Source organism: Macaca mulatta, chromosome 1 (genome assembly GCF_049350105.2).
Source record: "Macaca mulatta isolate MMU2019108-1 chromosome 1, T2T-MMU8v2.0, whole genome shotgun sequence".
Lineage (NCBI taxonomy): Eukaryota > Metazoa > Chordata > Mammalia > Primates > Cercopithecidae > Macaca > Macaca mulatta.
This window is the reverse complement of record NC_133406.1, coordinates 205,815,167-205,828,385: the sequence shown is the minus strand read 5'-3', so window position 1 is coordinate 205,828,385 and position 13,219 is coordinate 205,815,167. Positions and strand designations below refer to the sequence as shown.

General features: G+C 42.8%; 1 protein-coding gene across 25 annotated transcripts in view; it reads right to left on the bottom strand.

The window, feature by feature from the left end:
- The window catches only part of ZMYM6 (zinc finger MYM-type containing 6), a 46,750-nt gene extending 33,786 nt beyond the window's left edge, over nt 1-12,964 (bottom strand). For 8 of the 25 annotated variants that reach the window (XM_077992005.1, XM_077992044.1, XM_077992053.1 and 5 more), the window contains exons 1-3: nt 12,824-12,964; nt 11,556-11,722; nt 545-629 (exon numbers count right to left, since the gene is read on the bottom strand). In XM_077992005.1, coding sequence (XP_077848131.1) covers nt 545-629; nt 11,556-11,648 — 178 coding nt within the window. In that variant the 5' untranslated portion in view covers nt 11,649-11,722; nt 12,824-12,964. Of the gene's footprint in view, nt 1-544; nt 630-11,555; nt 11,723-12,276; nt 12,743-12,823 lie in introns of those variants that run through there. The other 17 variants (XM_077992006.1, XM_015134807.3, XM_077992060.1 and 14 more) reach the window with 5 other exon arrangements.
- Between the last annotated feature and the right edge of the window lie 255 nt (nt 12,965-13,219).

The following is a 13,219-nucleotide window of genomic DNA, read 5'->3' as shown; positions in this document are numbered from 1 at the left end:
CACTATGTTGCCCAGACTGGTCTCAAACTCTTGAGCAAAAGCCATCCACCTGCCTCAGTCTCCCAAGTTGCTGAGATTACAGGTGTTAGCCACCACACCCGGCCCAGTCTCTCTTTTTTAGGACAAATTCCCTATCTTGAAATCCAGTATCAATGAGGCAATAAGTATCAATGAGGCAATAAGCACTCCAAAACTGAGGTTTCAATTTTTTTTTTACCATGACTCAAAGTAGGAAATACATTTAATATTATAACCCAGTTCTCATATACATATGTTTGTAAATGTGGGGATGTGTGTTCACTTCAATCACTGAAACAGAAATTTTATGAAACAATATGTTTCCTTACTATACATATCATATTCTGATATAATCTTATTCCATTTTATTTTTTAAAACGCTGCTGAAAACCAGCTACTCACAGTTTGAAAAACCACAGCTCTAAAGAAAGAGAAAGACATACATGAAAAGATGCTTTCTCTCAATTTTACAAGTCAGAATAAGCAAATACTAATTGTAATTAACTTACACAGTTCCATTTCTTACCAAGAGGTCTCTCATTAACTGAAAACACACCACTAATTTTCAATTCACTTTCTTGAATTTTTGGCTGTTGGGCACTTCCATACTCCTTTAAAAAAGAAAAGAAAAGAAAAAAGAGCAATGAATACAGTGTATGTAAGTAAACTAGAAATTCAAGCAAAAAAAAAAATTATTCTATCCTATTCATCTTTTTTTTTTTTTTTTTTTTTTGAGATGGAGTCTTGCTCTGTCACCCAGGCTGGTGTGCAGTGGCACAATCTTGGCTCACTGCAACCTCTGCCTCCCAGATTCAAGTGATTCTTCTGCCTCAGCTGCCCAAGTAGCTGGGACTACAGGTATGCGCCACCATACCCAGCTATTTTTTGTATTTTTAGTAGAGATAGGGTTTCACCATATTGGCCAGGCTGGTCTCAAACTCCTGAGCTCGTGATCCACACACCTCAGCCTCCCAAAGTTCTGGAACTACAGGCATGAGTCACCACACCCGGCCCTATTAATCTCTTAAACAGTCTAATCATAAATACCTTCACAAACACCTCAAAAGTCAAAATTTACAAGTTATTAGACTAGATTTAATCTTTACGAAGACAATCTTTCAGAATTAGAGAATCTTTTAAAATACTTTTATCTACTTTTCAAATGTAATTTTGATATATGGGAGTAATACATAATTATTCCAAATGCTGAGCACTATCTATTTTTTAGATAGTGTGTTTAAAAGGGAGCAATAAATAATTTTTTTTTTTTTTTTTTGAGATGGAGTCTCTTCTGTCACCCAGGAATGCAATGGCGCGATCTTGGCTTACTGTAACCTCCACCACCTGGGTTCAAGCGACTCTCCTGCCTCAGCCACCCAAGTAGCTGGGACTACAGGCTTGCGCTACCACACCCGGCGAATTTTTGTGTTTTTTCCAATAGAGACGGGGTTTTGCTATGTTAGCCAGGCTGGTCTCAAACTCCTGACCTCAGGTGATCTGCCCACCTTGGCCTGCCAAAGTGCTGGGATTACAGGTGTGAGCCACCGCACCCGGCAAAAAGGAGCAATCAATGAAATTAAATGTGGCTGAGCGTGCTGGCTCACACCTATAGTCCCAGCTACCAGGAAGGCTGAGGCAGGAGAATCACTTTTTTTTTTTTAGATGGAATCTTTCTCTGTTGCCCAGGCTGGAGTGCAGTGGATTGCTTGAACCCGGGAGGAGAGGCTGCAGTAAGCTGAGATTGTGCCACTGCACTCCAGCCTGGGCAACAGAGAGAGCCTCTGCCTCAAAAAAAAAAAAAAAGAAAAATTAAATCTGAATCATTTAGAGTTTGGATTTCAATCATTTTAGACTTACAAGCTGTCTTTTCTGTTAATGACAGAAAAGATACAAGAGTGTCAATGCAATCTGCTCATTATACATAAAATCATCACAGACAGAATCCTATTTATTCTTACTACATTCTTTAAAACGTTTTAAAACAAAATGTAATCATGAAACATTTTAAAAATGTAAATGCCTATTTTGAATGGTTCTTTATTCTGAAATTATAACCATCCTTTTTTTAATGTTAAAATACCCTTACATATTTCAAAACAGAAAGTTTTTTTAAAAAGTCTTACTTTTCTGAATCACTGATGGTAATAAATGGCAGTTGTATTTTTAATCTCCCCACATGTAGCAAAATGAATGAGTAGCTATGTTAGTTCCAAAGTTACTTTAGAAATTTCTTCAGACTATTAAATGCCAAAAACTAGGAACCACTGCATTAATTCAACACTTCCCATGATATGTATTGAGCACCCAAAGAGGTGCTCTCTATAAGATATCCCTTCTTTATAGATGAGGAAAGTGAAGCTAAGAGATGTTCAGCAACTTGCCCAAGGTCACAAAGAGACTACGTGCACAGATGGGAATCAAACTCAGTCTCTCTGTTCTTTTTTTTTTTCTTTCTTCTTCTTCTTCTTCTTCTTTCTGAGATGGAGTCTCGCTCTGTTGCCCAGGCTGGAGTGCAATGGCGCCATCTCAGCTCACTGCAACCTCTGCCTCCCGGGTTCAAGCAATCCTCAGCCTCCCGAGTAGCTGGTATTACAGGCATCCACCACTATGCCCAACTAATTTTTGTATTTTTAGTAGAGACAGAGTTTCACCATGTTGGTCAGGCTGGTCTTGAACTCCTGACCTCAGGTGACCCGCCCACCTCCACCTCCCAAAGTGTTGGGACTACAGGCATGAGCCACCGCACCCAGCCAGTCTCTCTGTTCTAAAACCCAACATAGCACCGTCATACATGTGAAAATATAAAGTAATTACTACAATGAATTCAAACTCTGGCCCAATTGAAATAAAGTTCCCCCGTTGTAGTAATCTCTCCCATCTCCTTTCTCTCACAGCACTAAATCATTTCATTACTTATTTGGATAATTTGAATAATGCCTAACATTCATCCTTCCCCCTACACACACATTAGACTGAAAAGATCACATCCATTATGGACAATATCTGTTTTTTTCAACCCTGTATACCCAACCGCCCAACACAGTCAACATAACAGTAATGACTATGGGTTCTAACAGCAGACAGAAACATATGATCTTGGCTCCTAAACAAGCTATTTAATCTTTCTTAGTTTCAATTTATCTGTAAAATAAAGATAATATTACCTACCCATAGGGCCAATGGGGAGGGAGGGGGCAAATGACTTAATATAAATAAAGTACACAGCATGGCATCTTAGTTAGTCAAAGTCAAAAGTAAGCATGATACGAACACAAAATGCTAGTTCTTTTTTTTCTTCTTTTGAGATGGAGTTTTGCTCTTCTTGCCCAGGCTGGAGTGCAATGGCGTGATCTCGGCTCACCACAACCTCCGCCTCCAGGGTTCAAGTGATTCTCCTCCCTCAGCCTCCCGAGTAGCTGGGATTACAGGCATGCGCCACCACGCCCGGCTAATTTTGTAGTTTTAGTAGAGACAGGGTTTCTCCATGTTGGTCAGGCTGGTCTCGAACTCCTGACCTCAGGTGATCTGCCTGCCTTGGCCTCCCAGAGTGCTGGGAGTACAGGCGTGAGCCACTGCACCCAGCCAAAGTGCTAGTTCTCATACTTATTATTTTAATAACTGTGGCATTTAATAAATACTTGCTAAATGAAGGAATGTAAGTCTATTCAATCCAAAGTGCATGTTCTTAAACATTATACTTAAATAACAATATTTACTGACACTTGCAAAATGAAGAGGATGTTAAAAGTATTATATACCTCTTCAAATTACCAAAACAAGTGTTTAAGATTCAACAAAAAAAATATATATATATATATTTTTTTGAGACGGAGTCTCACTCTGTCACCCAGGCTGGAGTGCAGTGGTGCAGTCTCGGCTCACTACAAGCTCTGCCTCCCAGGTTCACGCCATTCTCCTGCCTCAGCCTCCTGAGTAGCTGGGACTACAGGCGCACGCCACCACACCTGGCTAATTTTTTTGTATTTTTAGTAGAGACGGGGTTTCACCATGTTAGCCAGGATGGTCTTTATCTCCTGACCTCGTGATCCGCCCGCCTTGGCCTCCCAAAGTGCTAGGATTACAGGCGTGAGCCATAATGCCTGGCCAGATTCAATAAAAATTACTTTGCCTTATCAACTCAATTTCTAAAATTTTTCTGATATTTCTGTTATATTTCCCTGACTGGTTTCTTTTACCTCAGAAAGTAACTTTTCTAAACCTTCATAGCTCACAGGTCCAAACTCTACATCTTTCCTGCTCATTGATGTTTCAATTTCACCAGGTAAAAAGAAGTAAGTAAGAACTCCCTCAAAATCCCTCAACCCCCTCCACCTTACCTACAAACCGCTCAGCAAACTGTCCTACTATCTTACAGGAAAAGGAAACCTTCTTTTTAGCTATAGCTGAAATAATGCTATTTTAGAATAAGTGTGTTCCAAGTATTGCATGCAATACTCTTATAATAAAAATTACCATTGTTTATTTGACAGTAAAATTTAACCTGGCATCCTGTATTTTATCTGGAAGCCCTACATCTCCAAGTAGATAACTTTTCAATCTCCAAATCCCAGATTTTTATGTGCAAATGCCTCCTTGTGCAATTTACCACTTGAATATCCCACAAGCCCTTTAAACACAACAGACCCCAAACTGCACTTAGTACTTCCTCCAAAATCCTGTTCTAACCCCTCAGTAAATGGTATCACCATAAACCCCAAAACCTGTAAGTATCCTTGGACTCCTCTTTGACCTTCACACCTCATAAACAATCTCTAAATTTGATCAATCCTACCTAACCATTTTTAAATCTATTCTCTTTTCCCACTTTATTATCAATACTCAACTATTAAACACACCACATTATCTCACCCCTCCATGACTTGGCTATTTTCTCTGCTATATTTTCTCTGTCTGAAACTTTTAGTCAGTTGTTATGATTCAATTGCTACCTGCTCTGTGAAGCCTTACTCTCCCTCTCAAATAGATTTAGGGCTCCTTCCCCTATGCTCCCAATGCACCTCACACAATTTTAAAGCAATTACATAAGACTGTGATTTTGTATTTTTTTTTTTTTTAGATGGAATCTTTCTCTGTTGCCCAGGTTGGAGTGCAGTAGAGCAATCTCTGTTCACTGCAGCCTCCACCTCCTGGGTTCAAGTGATTCTCCTGCCTCAGCCTCCCAAGTAGCTGAGCTCACAGGCACGTACCACCAGGACTGGCTAATTTTTTTGTATTTTTAGTAGAGATGGGGTTTCACCATGTTGGCCAGGCTGGTCTTGAACTCCTGACCTCAAGTGAGCCACCCACCTCGGCCTCCCAAAGTGCTGGGATTACAGGTATGAGCCACCATGCCTGGCCTTGATTTTGAATTTGTACAAAAGGCGGCACAGGCCAGGCGCAGTGGCTCACACCGGTAATCCCAGCACTTTGGGAGGTTGAGGCAGGCAGAGTTCAAGACCAGCCGGCCAACATGGTGAAACCCCGTCTCTATTAAAAATACAAAAATTAGCCAGGTGTGGTGGTGGGCGCCTGTAATCCCAGCTACTTGGCAGGCTGAGGCAGGAGAACTGCATGAGCCCAGGAGGTGGAGGTTACAGTGACCCGAGATCGCACCACTGCACTTCAGCCTGGGCTACAAAGCAAGACTCCATCAAAAAAAAAAAAAAAAAAAAAAAAAAAGGGTGGCACAAAGCAACAGAAAGCATACAAGTTTGAAGACAATTAGGTTTAAATGAGAATGCGTAAGATATGCTTAGCACAGCTTCTCACAAGGCACAGTCACTCAACAAATAAATATTACTTCTCCCATTCCCATAACTTTTCTCTCCATTACACTATCAATTACCTCAAGAGCAGAAGTCCTATCTTTTCATCTCTGTAGTCTTTCTGAAAACAAAGTAACTAATACAGTTTACCATCCTGGTTAAGCGTTTGGGCTCTTGAATCAGACTGCTGGGGTCCAAATCCTGACTCAACCATTTATTAATTATGTGACTTTTAACAGGTTACTATCTAGGACTCAGCTTCCTCACAGGTAAAGTGGGAAGAAAAACAGTACTTAACTCAGGGTTGTGAGCATTAAATGGATTAAGGTATGTAAACTGCTCACAACAATGTTCAAGTATTATGGATTATAGTAGGCAGGAATAAAAACTCACTGAATGAATATGAATGCTCAACATATATGAATATGAGGGCTAAACTGTAACTTTTTTTTTAGATGGAGTCTCCCTTTGTGGTCCAGATTGGAGTGCAATGGCGCAATCTCAGTTCACTGCAACTTCCGCCCCCCAGGTTCAAGTGATTCTCATGCCTCAGCCTCCCAAGTAGCTGGGATTACAGGTGCCCACTACCACGCCCAGCTAGTTGTTGTATTTTTAGTAGAGACAGGGTTTCACCAGGTTGGCCAGGCTGGTCTTGAATTCCTGACCTCAACTGATCCACCCACCTCAGCCCTCTAAAGTGCTAGGGTTATAGGCACAAGTCACCACGCCTGGCCTTCAACTATAATTTTAATATCCAGAACAAACTCTTAGAAAATCAGAAAATAGGCCGGGCGCGGTGGCTCCAGCCTGTAATCCCAGCACTTTGGGAGGCCGAGACGGGCGGATCACGAGGTCAGGAGATCAAGACCATCCTGGCTAACACGGTGAAACCCCGTCTCTACTAAAAAACACAAAAAACTAGCCGGGCGAGGTGGCAGGCGCCTGTAGTCCCAGCTACTCAGGAGGCTGAGGCAGGTGAATGGCGTAAACCCGGGAGGCGGAGCTTGCAGTAAGCTGAGATCTGGCCACTGCACTCCGGCCTGGGCTACAGAGCAAGACTCCGTCTCAAAAAAAAAAAAAAAAAGAAAAAAGAAAATCAGAAAATAAAAAACATTTTTTATTTGTCTCTTATTTTCTAATATTCAAAGGAGATTCATCAATGCAACATGGAAAACAATACACAATTTGTGTATTGTCAATTGTGTCAACTGGCTTGTCAACTGGCTTGTCATAGTCTATACCCTCAATCACAAAAAAATATAGCCTATTCAACTGAAAGCAATACTATAAACCAAAGACAACTGAGCAGTTCCTATCCTCTTAAATTTACAATCTAAGCTGCTAGGGAGATTTCCATTATCACAATTTTTATATTCAGAAAGAACATTTAATTAACTTAAAGCACATTATTTGTAAAGTGTATAGGCTAGGTATAATGAAAGAAATATTGCATCTGGAGTAACAACAAACTGGTTTGTATCCCAGTTTTACCATGAGACACTGGTGAAATCACTTATTCCTTCAGGCTCAGTTTCCTTATATGTGAAACAGAGGCTCTTTTATTCCAATTATTGAACATGTACTTTGTGCCAATCCCTGTGCTAGGAAATGGAGATTCAGGTCAACAAGACCAATTTCTGACTTCAGAGAGACTGCAGTCTAGTGTGTCAATGAAGGATGAGGAGGAGATGGCAAGATTAGTATAATCAGTATGAAGACAAAATTCATTGATCTGTAGATACCATAATAAAAGTGGCTGCACTATACAATTAAAAAAAGAGAGAGAGGCCGGGCGCGGTGGCTCAAGCCTGTAATCCCAGCACTTTGGGAGGCCGAGACGGGCGGATCACAAGGTCAGGAGATCGAGACCATCCTGGCTAACACGGCGAAACCCCGTCTCTACTAAAAACACAAAAAATTAGCCGGGCGAGGTGGCGGCGCCTGTGGTCCCAGCTACTCGGGAGGCTGAGGCAGGAGAATGGCGTGAACCCGGGAGGCGGAGCTTGCAGTGAGCTGAGATCCGGCCACTGCACTCCGGCCTGGGCGACAGAGCAAGACTCCATCTCAAAAAAAAAAAAAAAAAAAAGAGAGAGAGAGAGAACAGCTCATTCTATTGTGAATGACAAACAAACTTTTTTTTTTTTTTTTGAGACGGAGTCTCGCTCTGTCGCCCAGGCTAGAGTGCAGTGGCCGGATCTCAGCTCACTGCAAGCTCCGCCTCCCGGGTTTACGCCATTCTCCTGCCCCAGCCTCGACAAACAAACTTTTTTGAGACAAAATTTTGCCAGCCTACCTAGCTTATTTCTTCTTCCACCGGCACAAGAAATGGCATGTGCAAAGGCAAGGAAATAAAATGCAACCTAGTTTTAGAAGATAGTTTTGAGTGAACTGCAAATAGTTGGCAGGAGCATAGATTAGAAAAGGTGGGAACAATGAATGATGACACTGGAGAGGGAAACAAAGGCCTAAACATGGATGGTTTGGATGTCACACTGAAAGATCTTTGCTTCATCACACAGAAGGAAACAGGGTCTTTAAAGGGAGAAATATCACTCCATCTGTACAGTACAATGGCATCACCATACAGTGTTTTGATGGGATATGTGACTGAAGGAAGGAGAATAGCTAGGAAACTATCATAAAAGTCCAAATGAAAAATAATGAAATAGTTCAGGTGTGATGGCTCATGCCTGTAATCCCAGCACTTTGGGAGGCCAAGGCAGGAGGATTGCTTGAGGTCAGGAGTTCAGGACCAGTCTGGGCAACATAAGGAGACCCCATCTCTACAAAAACTAGTTGGGTGTGGTGGAGCATGTTTGCGGTCAGCTACCTGGGAGGCTGAGGTGGGAGGATCTCACTTACAGTGCAGTGGCCATACTCACGCCACTGCGCTCCAGTATGGGCAACAAAGTGAGACCCTGTCTCAAAAAAAGGAAACACAAAAAAGAGAGAGAGAAATAATGAAATATAGAAGAATATCAAGGATCAGATATAAAAAATATTTAAAAGCTAAAATACACAAAACCTGGCAAAGAAACGGTTAGTTTAGGCAGAGAAAGAGTAAGAATTTACCATCTGGAGGGAAAACAAGTGGCATTGATGCCACCATCCCCCACTCCACATCTTACAGACACTACCTCAGAACTCTTCTTAGCCCAGCACTCTAGGAAGGCATAGAGTTCATGAGTGAAACAAAATCTACCTGACATCCCTGTCTTCTTATGATACTGCCTGTGGCTGGGCACGGTGGCTCACAACTATAATCCCAGCACTTTGGGAAGCCGAGGTGGGCAGAGCACTTGAGGTCTGGAGTTCAAAACCAATCTGGCCAACATGTCGAAACCCAATATCTACCAAAAATATAAAAAGTTAGCCAGGCGTGGTGGCACACACCTGTAATTCCAGCTACGCAGGAGGCTGAGGCAGGAGAATCACTTGAACCTGGGAGGTGGAGGTTGCAGTGAGCCGAGATCGTGCCACTGCACTCCAGCCTGAGTGTGACAGAGCAAGACTCTATCTCGAAAGCAAAAAAAGAAATGATACTGCCTGTGAGATGGTGTGAAAAATAAAATTATTCTTTATTATTTTAAAATATAATTGCTTCGCTTATACAACAAAGTCAGTAACTATAGAGTGTAAAGCAAAAGAACTGTCCCAGAAAAAAAATTCCTTGCCAAAACAACTAACTCATCTCTCCACAAGGATTTTTTTTTTTTTTTTTTTTTTTGAAACAGAGTCTCGCTCTGTCGCCCAGGCTAGAGTGCAGTGGCACAATCTCAGCTCACTGCAAGCTCCACCTCCCAGGTTCACGCCATTCTCCTGCCTCAGCCTCCCAAGTACCTGGGACTACAGGCGCCCGGCACCACACCTGGATAATTTTTTGTATTTTTCATAGAGACAGAGTTTCACCGTGTTAGCCAGGATGGTCTCAATCTCCTGACCTCATGATCCACCCGCCTCGGCTTCCCAAAGTGCTGGGATTACAGGCATGAGCCACCGCGCCTGACCCCCACATTGATTTCTGTGCTCTCCATTCTGGGTCCCTATGGGGTAGCCAGAATGATCTTTCCAAACACAGATCTGTTTCATCTTACTTTTTCACTTAAAACCCTACAATTGGCCAGGTGTGGTGGCTCATGCCTGTAATCCTAGCATTTTGGGAGGCTGAGGTGGGCGGACCACCTGAGGTCAGGAGTTTGAAACCAGCCTGGCCAACATGGTGAAACCTCATCTCCACCTAAAAAAAAAAAATTAGCCAGGCGTGGTGGCAGGCACCTGTAATCCCTGCTACTGGGGAGGCTGAGGCAGGAGAATCATTTGAACCTGGGATGTGGAGGTTGCAGTGAGCCACCAAGAACACAACATTGCAGCAAAACTCCATCTCAAAAAAAAACAAACAAAAAACAAACAAAAAAAAAAACGTATAATGGCTATGAACTGCTCTTAGGATAAAAACCAAAATTTATAACAAGGTCCACTAGGTCCTGCATAATCCAGCCTCAAACTATATATACAGCCGTATCATAGAGAAGCAGAATAGCACAGGTTCTGGAGTCTGACCACCTGGATTTGAATTCAGTCTTTGTCATTTACTACTAACTGTGATCCGTGGTAAACTATTTGGCTTTTTTGAGCTTTGGTCTCCTCATCTGTAAAATGGAGATAATAATATGGTGGTAAAAATGGTGCCTGACACACTCTTAAGCATATATAAGCATTAAGTTAATAATGTCACATATGATTATGATATAATATATACTACATACTGATATACTAACGCCATCTATTTTTATTGTTGTTGTTTCATTATCTTCATCACCATTTTCATACTTTTTCTGTTCCAGGCTCACTGTTCCCACAGGTCTTAAAAAGAACCATGCATCTTCCCCACTCAGGGCTTTCCTATTCACAATTTCCTCTGTCTGTAATACTCTTTTCCATGCCCTTTGCCTAATCAATTCATTCTTCATAATTCAGCTTACACATCCTTTCATTAGAGAGGCCTTTCCTAGCCATTCCCAGGCCTCAGACCACAACCAAAACTAGGTCAGATCCCCACTTTAGGCTTTTCTTTCAGAGTACTTGTCATAGTTTGTAATTATATATATTATTTGACCAATACTTTTGTAATCTCTGCCTCCTCTACTAACATATAAGCTCTACAAGGGAGGGACTAAGCTGACTTTGCTCAGTCCTGGATACCCAGAGACTAGCACAGACCACAAATTCTTAACAGAATAAAGAAAAGTACTACCAGATACAAGAGAATTTTTTTTAATGACAAGTATGGAAAAATGGTAAATATACTACTTTCCTTCCACACAAACAAAACCACGTAGTTATAGCTTTCATTCAAAGAGCAAAAAACCAGTCAGGCATGATGGCTCATGCCTGTAATCCCAGAACTTTGGGAGGCCAAGGCGGGTGGATTGCTTGAGCTCAGGAGTTTGAGATCAGCCTGGGAAACGTGGCCAAACCCCATTTCTACCAAAAATACAAAAAAATAGCTGAGCGTGTTGGTGTGTGCCCTGTGGTCTCAGCTACACAGGAGGCTGAGGTTGGAAGATCACTTGAGCCTGGGAGGTGGAGGCTGCAGTGAGCCAAGGAGATCGCACCACTGCACTATAAATACTCTGAGCGACAGCGAGAGCCTGTCTCAGTTTGGGTTATTTTAAACTTACAAACCAGAAACTGCCTAACTAAAATTTTTCAGTTGACCAGACGGAAAAGAAGGAATTTTTTAAAATGTTTAAATCAAGATGAAATGCTTACTTGAGCATTGTCTGGTTCTTCTTTAATTTTGTCCAGAAGCTCCTGCTGTGGTACCACTGCTTTGCCACATTCACCATCCAAAGGTTCTTTCATTCTAATTTTTTACCTCAAAGAGTTCTTCAGGCTCAAACGAATAGATTTCTTCTTGGTAATGGATAGCTGGACACCTAAAATACATACTCAGGTTTATTATTTTTTTTTTTTCTTCAGGCTTATCTATATGAAAGAAAAGCTTTGTGTTGAGTGCATGAGGCTTCACGGCTCAGCATTTGAAAAACAACTCTTCTGGGGCCACAACTAACTTTTTTCTTTCTTCCTGCTTTCTGTTCCTTCAGTAGCTACATAAGAAAACAGCTTTCCAGCAACAGCTCCCACTTCTCTAGTATCTTTAAAGACACACACTCTGGTCTTTCCTACGTTGAAGTTTATTGAAGGGAATTAGACCAGCAGACCAAGATGTGGGAGGAAGTTACCAAACTCTGAGAAGAATGGACTTAAGAAATAGTTTCTGACCCCATGAGAGTCAGTACTTAGAGGCCCACGTCGCCTTTTATTTCTCAAAGAGGGGCACAACAACCTCCCAGCCCTGACCTGTAACTCAACCTTCACTGGAAGCCTCCCTAAGGGCCCCATTTCTTGGCCTAACGCTAGAGGTGAGCTCAAGATGCCATCCATCGCAGGCGAACAACATGCACGCCCTTACTGAAAGTGAGTCACCTGCCTCTTTCAAGGTCTCCGTGTGAGGGGTGGGGGACATCAAGCCCCTCTGAGACCCGCTTCACAATCGCCTTCCTGTAGAAAAGAAACTCAGTTGGCCATTCAGTAAATTCCCTTCCCCTAAAAGTCAAAGAACTAAACGGGACGAATTAAACCTAAAACAAAAAGCTCTTCAAAGTTGTCTTTATCCGAATAGTCAGGGATGGAAACGCACAACTGGTTGAAAAGACTGTTCCAAAGAAGAGATGAGAACTTTTGCGCACTCGCCACAAACATCTATGGGCGCTCATCCCTCCTCTGAGAACAGCACGCGTTCCGAAATTCTCCTTCCCACCAAGAATTCCCACGCCCATCTTTGAGGACTAACGAGGCAACGTGGTCTCCGACTGAGAGCAGCGGACCAGCCCGTGAGTGTCAACGCGTCCCTAAGGCGAAATCCGCAGCCGCCCCAGCAGCGTAGCCCACCTGGCACCGCCCCCGCCGCAACGCCTCGTCACGTGGCGTGGCCTCCGCCCCGCCGTCCCGCCCACTACCACTGCGGCCGCACCCACCTTCTGTCGCCTCCCTGCTACCGGAAGAGCACCGGACGGGGAATTTGCGAATATGAACCAAGCCCTCTGCGCCTAGACAAGGATTAGTTTCTCTTCTGGAATTCCGCCTGATCCATCACAACGCAGCAGCCGGCCAACCACGCGTGCGCAGGCCTAGTCTCCGCCCTCTTTTCCCGTCAGGCTCCAGACCTGAGCTGAGGAGAACTTCCCAGCATTCCTCTTTCCTCAGTTATGGTTCACTTCTTAAAGAGACCGAGGCTCAATGGTGAAAAGGTGGAGGAAGGGGGAAGGGGTTTGAGGAAGAATTATCAGTGGCGTTAGAAGGCACTATAAGTGCTCTATAGCATTTTTGTTTGTTTGTTTGTTTGTTTTGGAGACAGAGTCTCACTCTGTTGC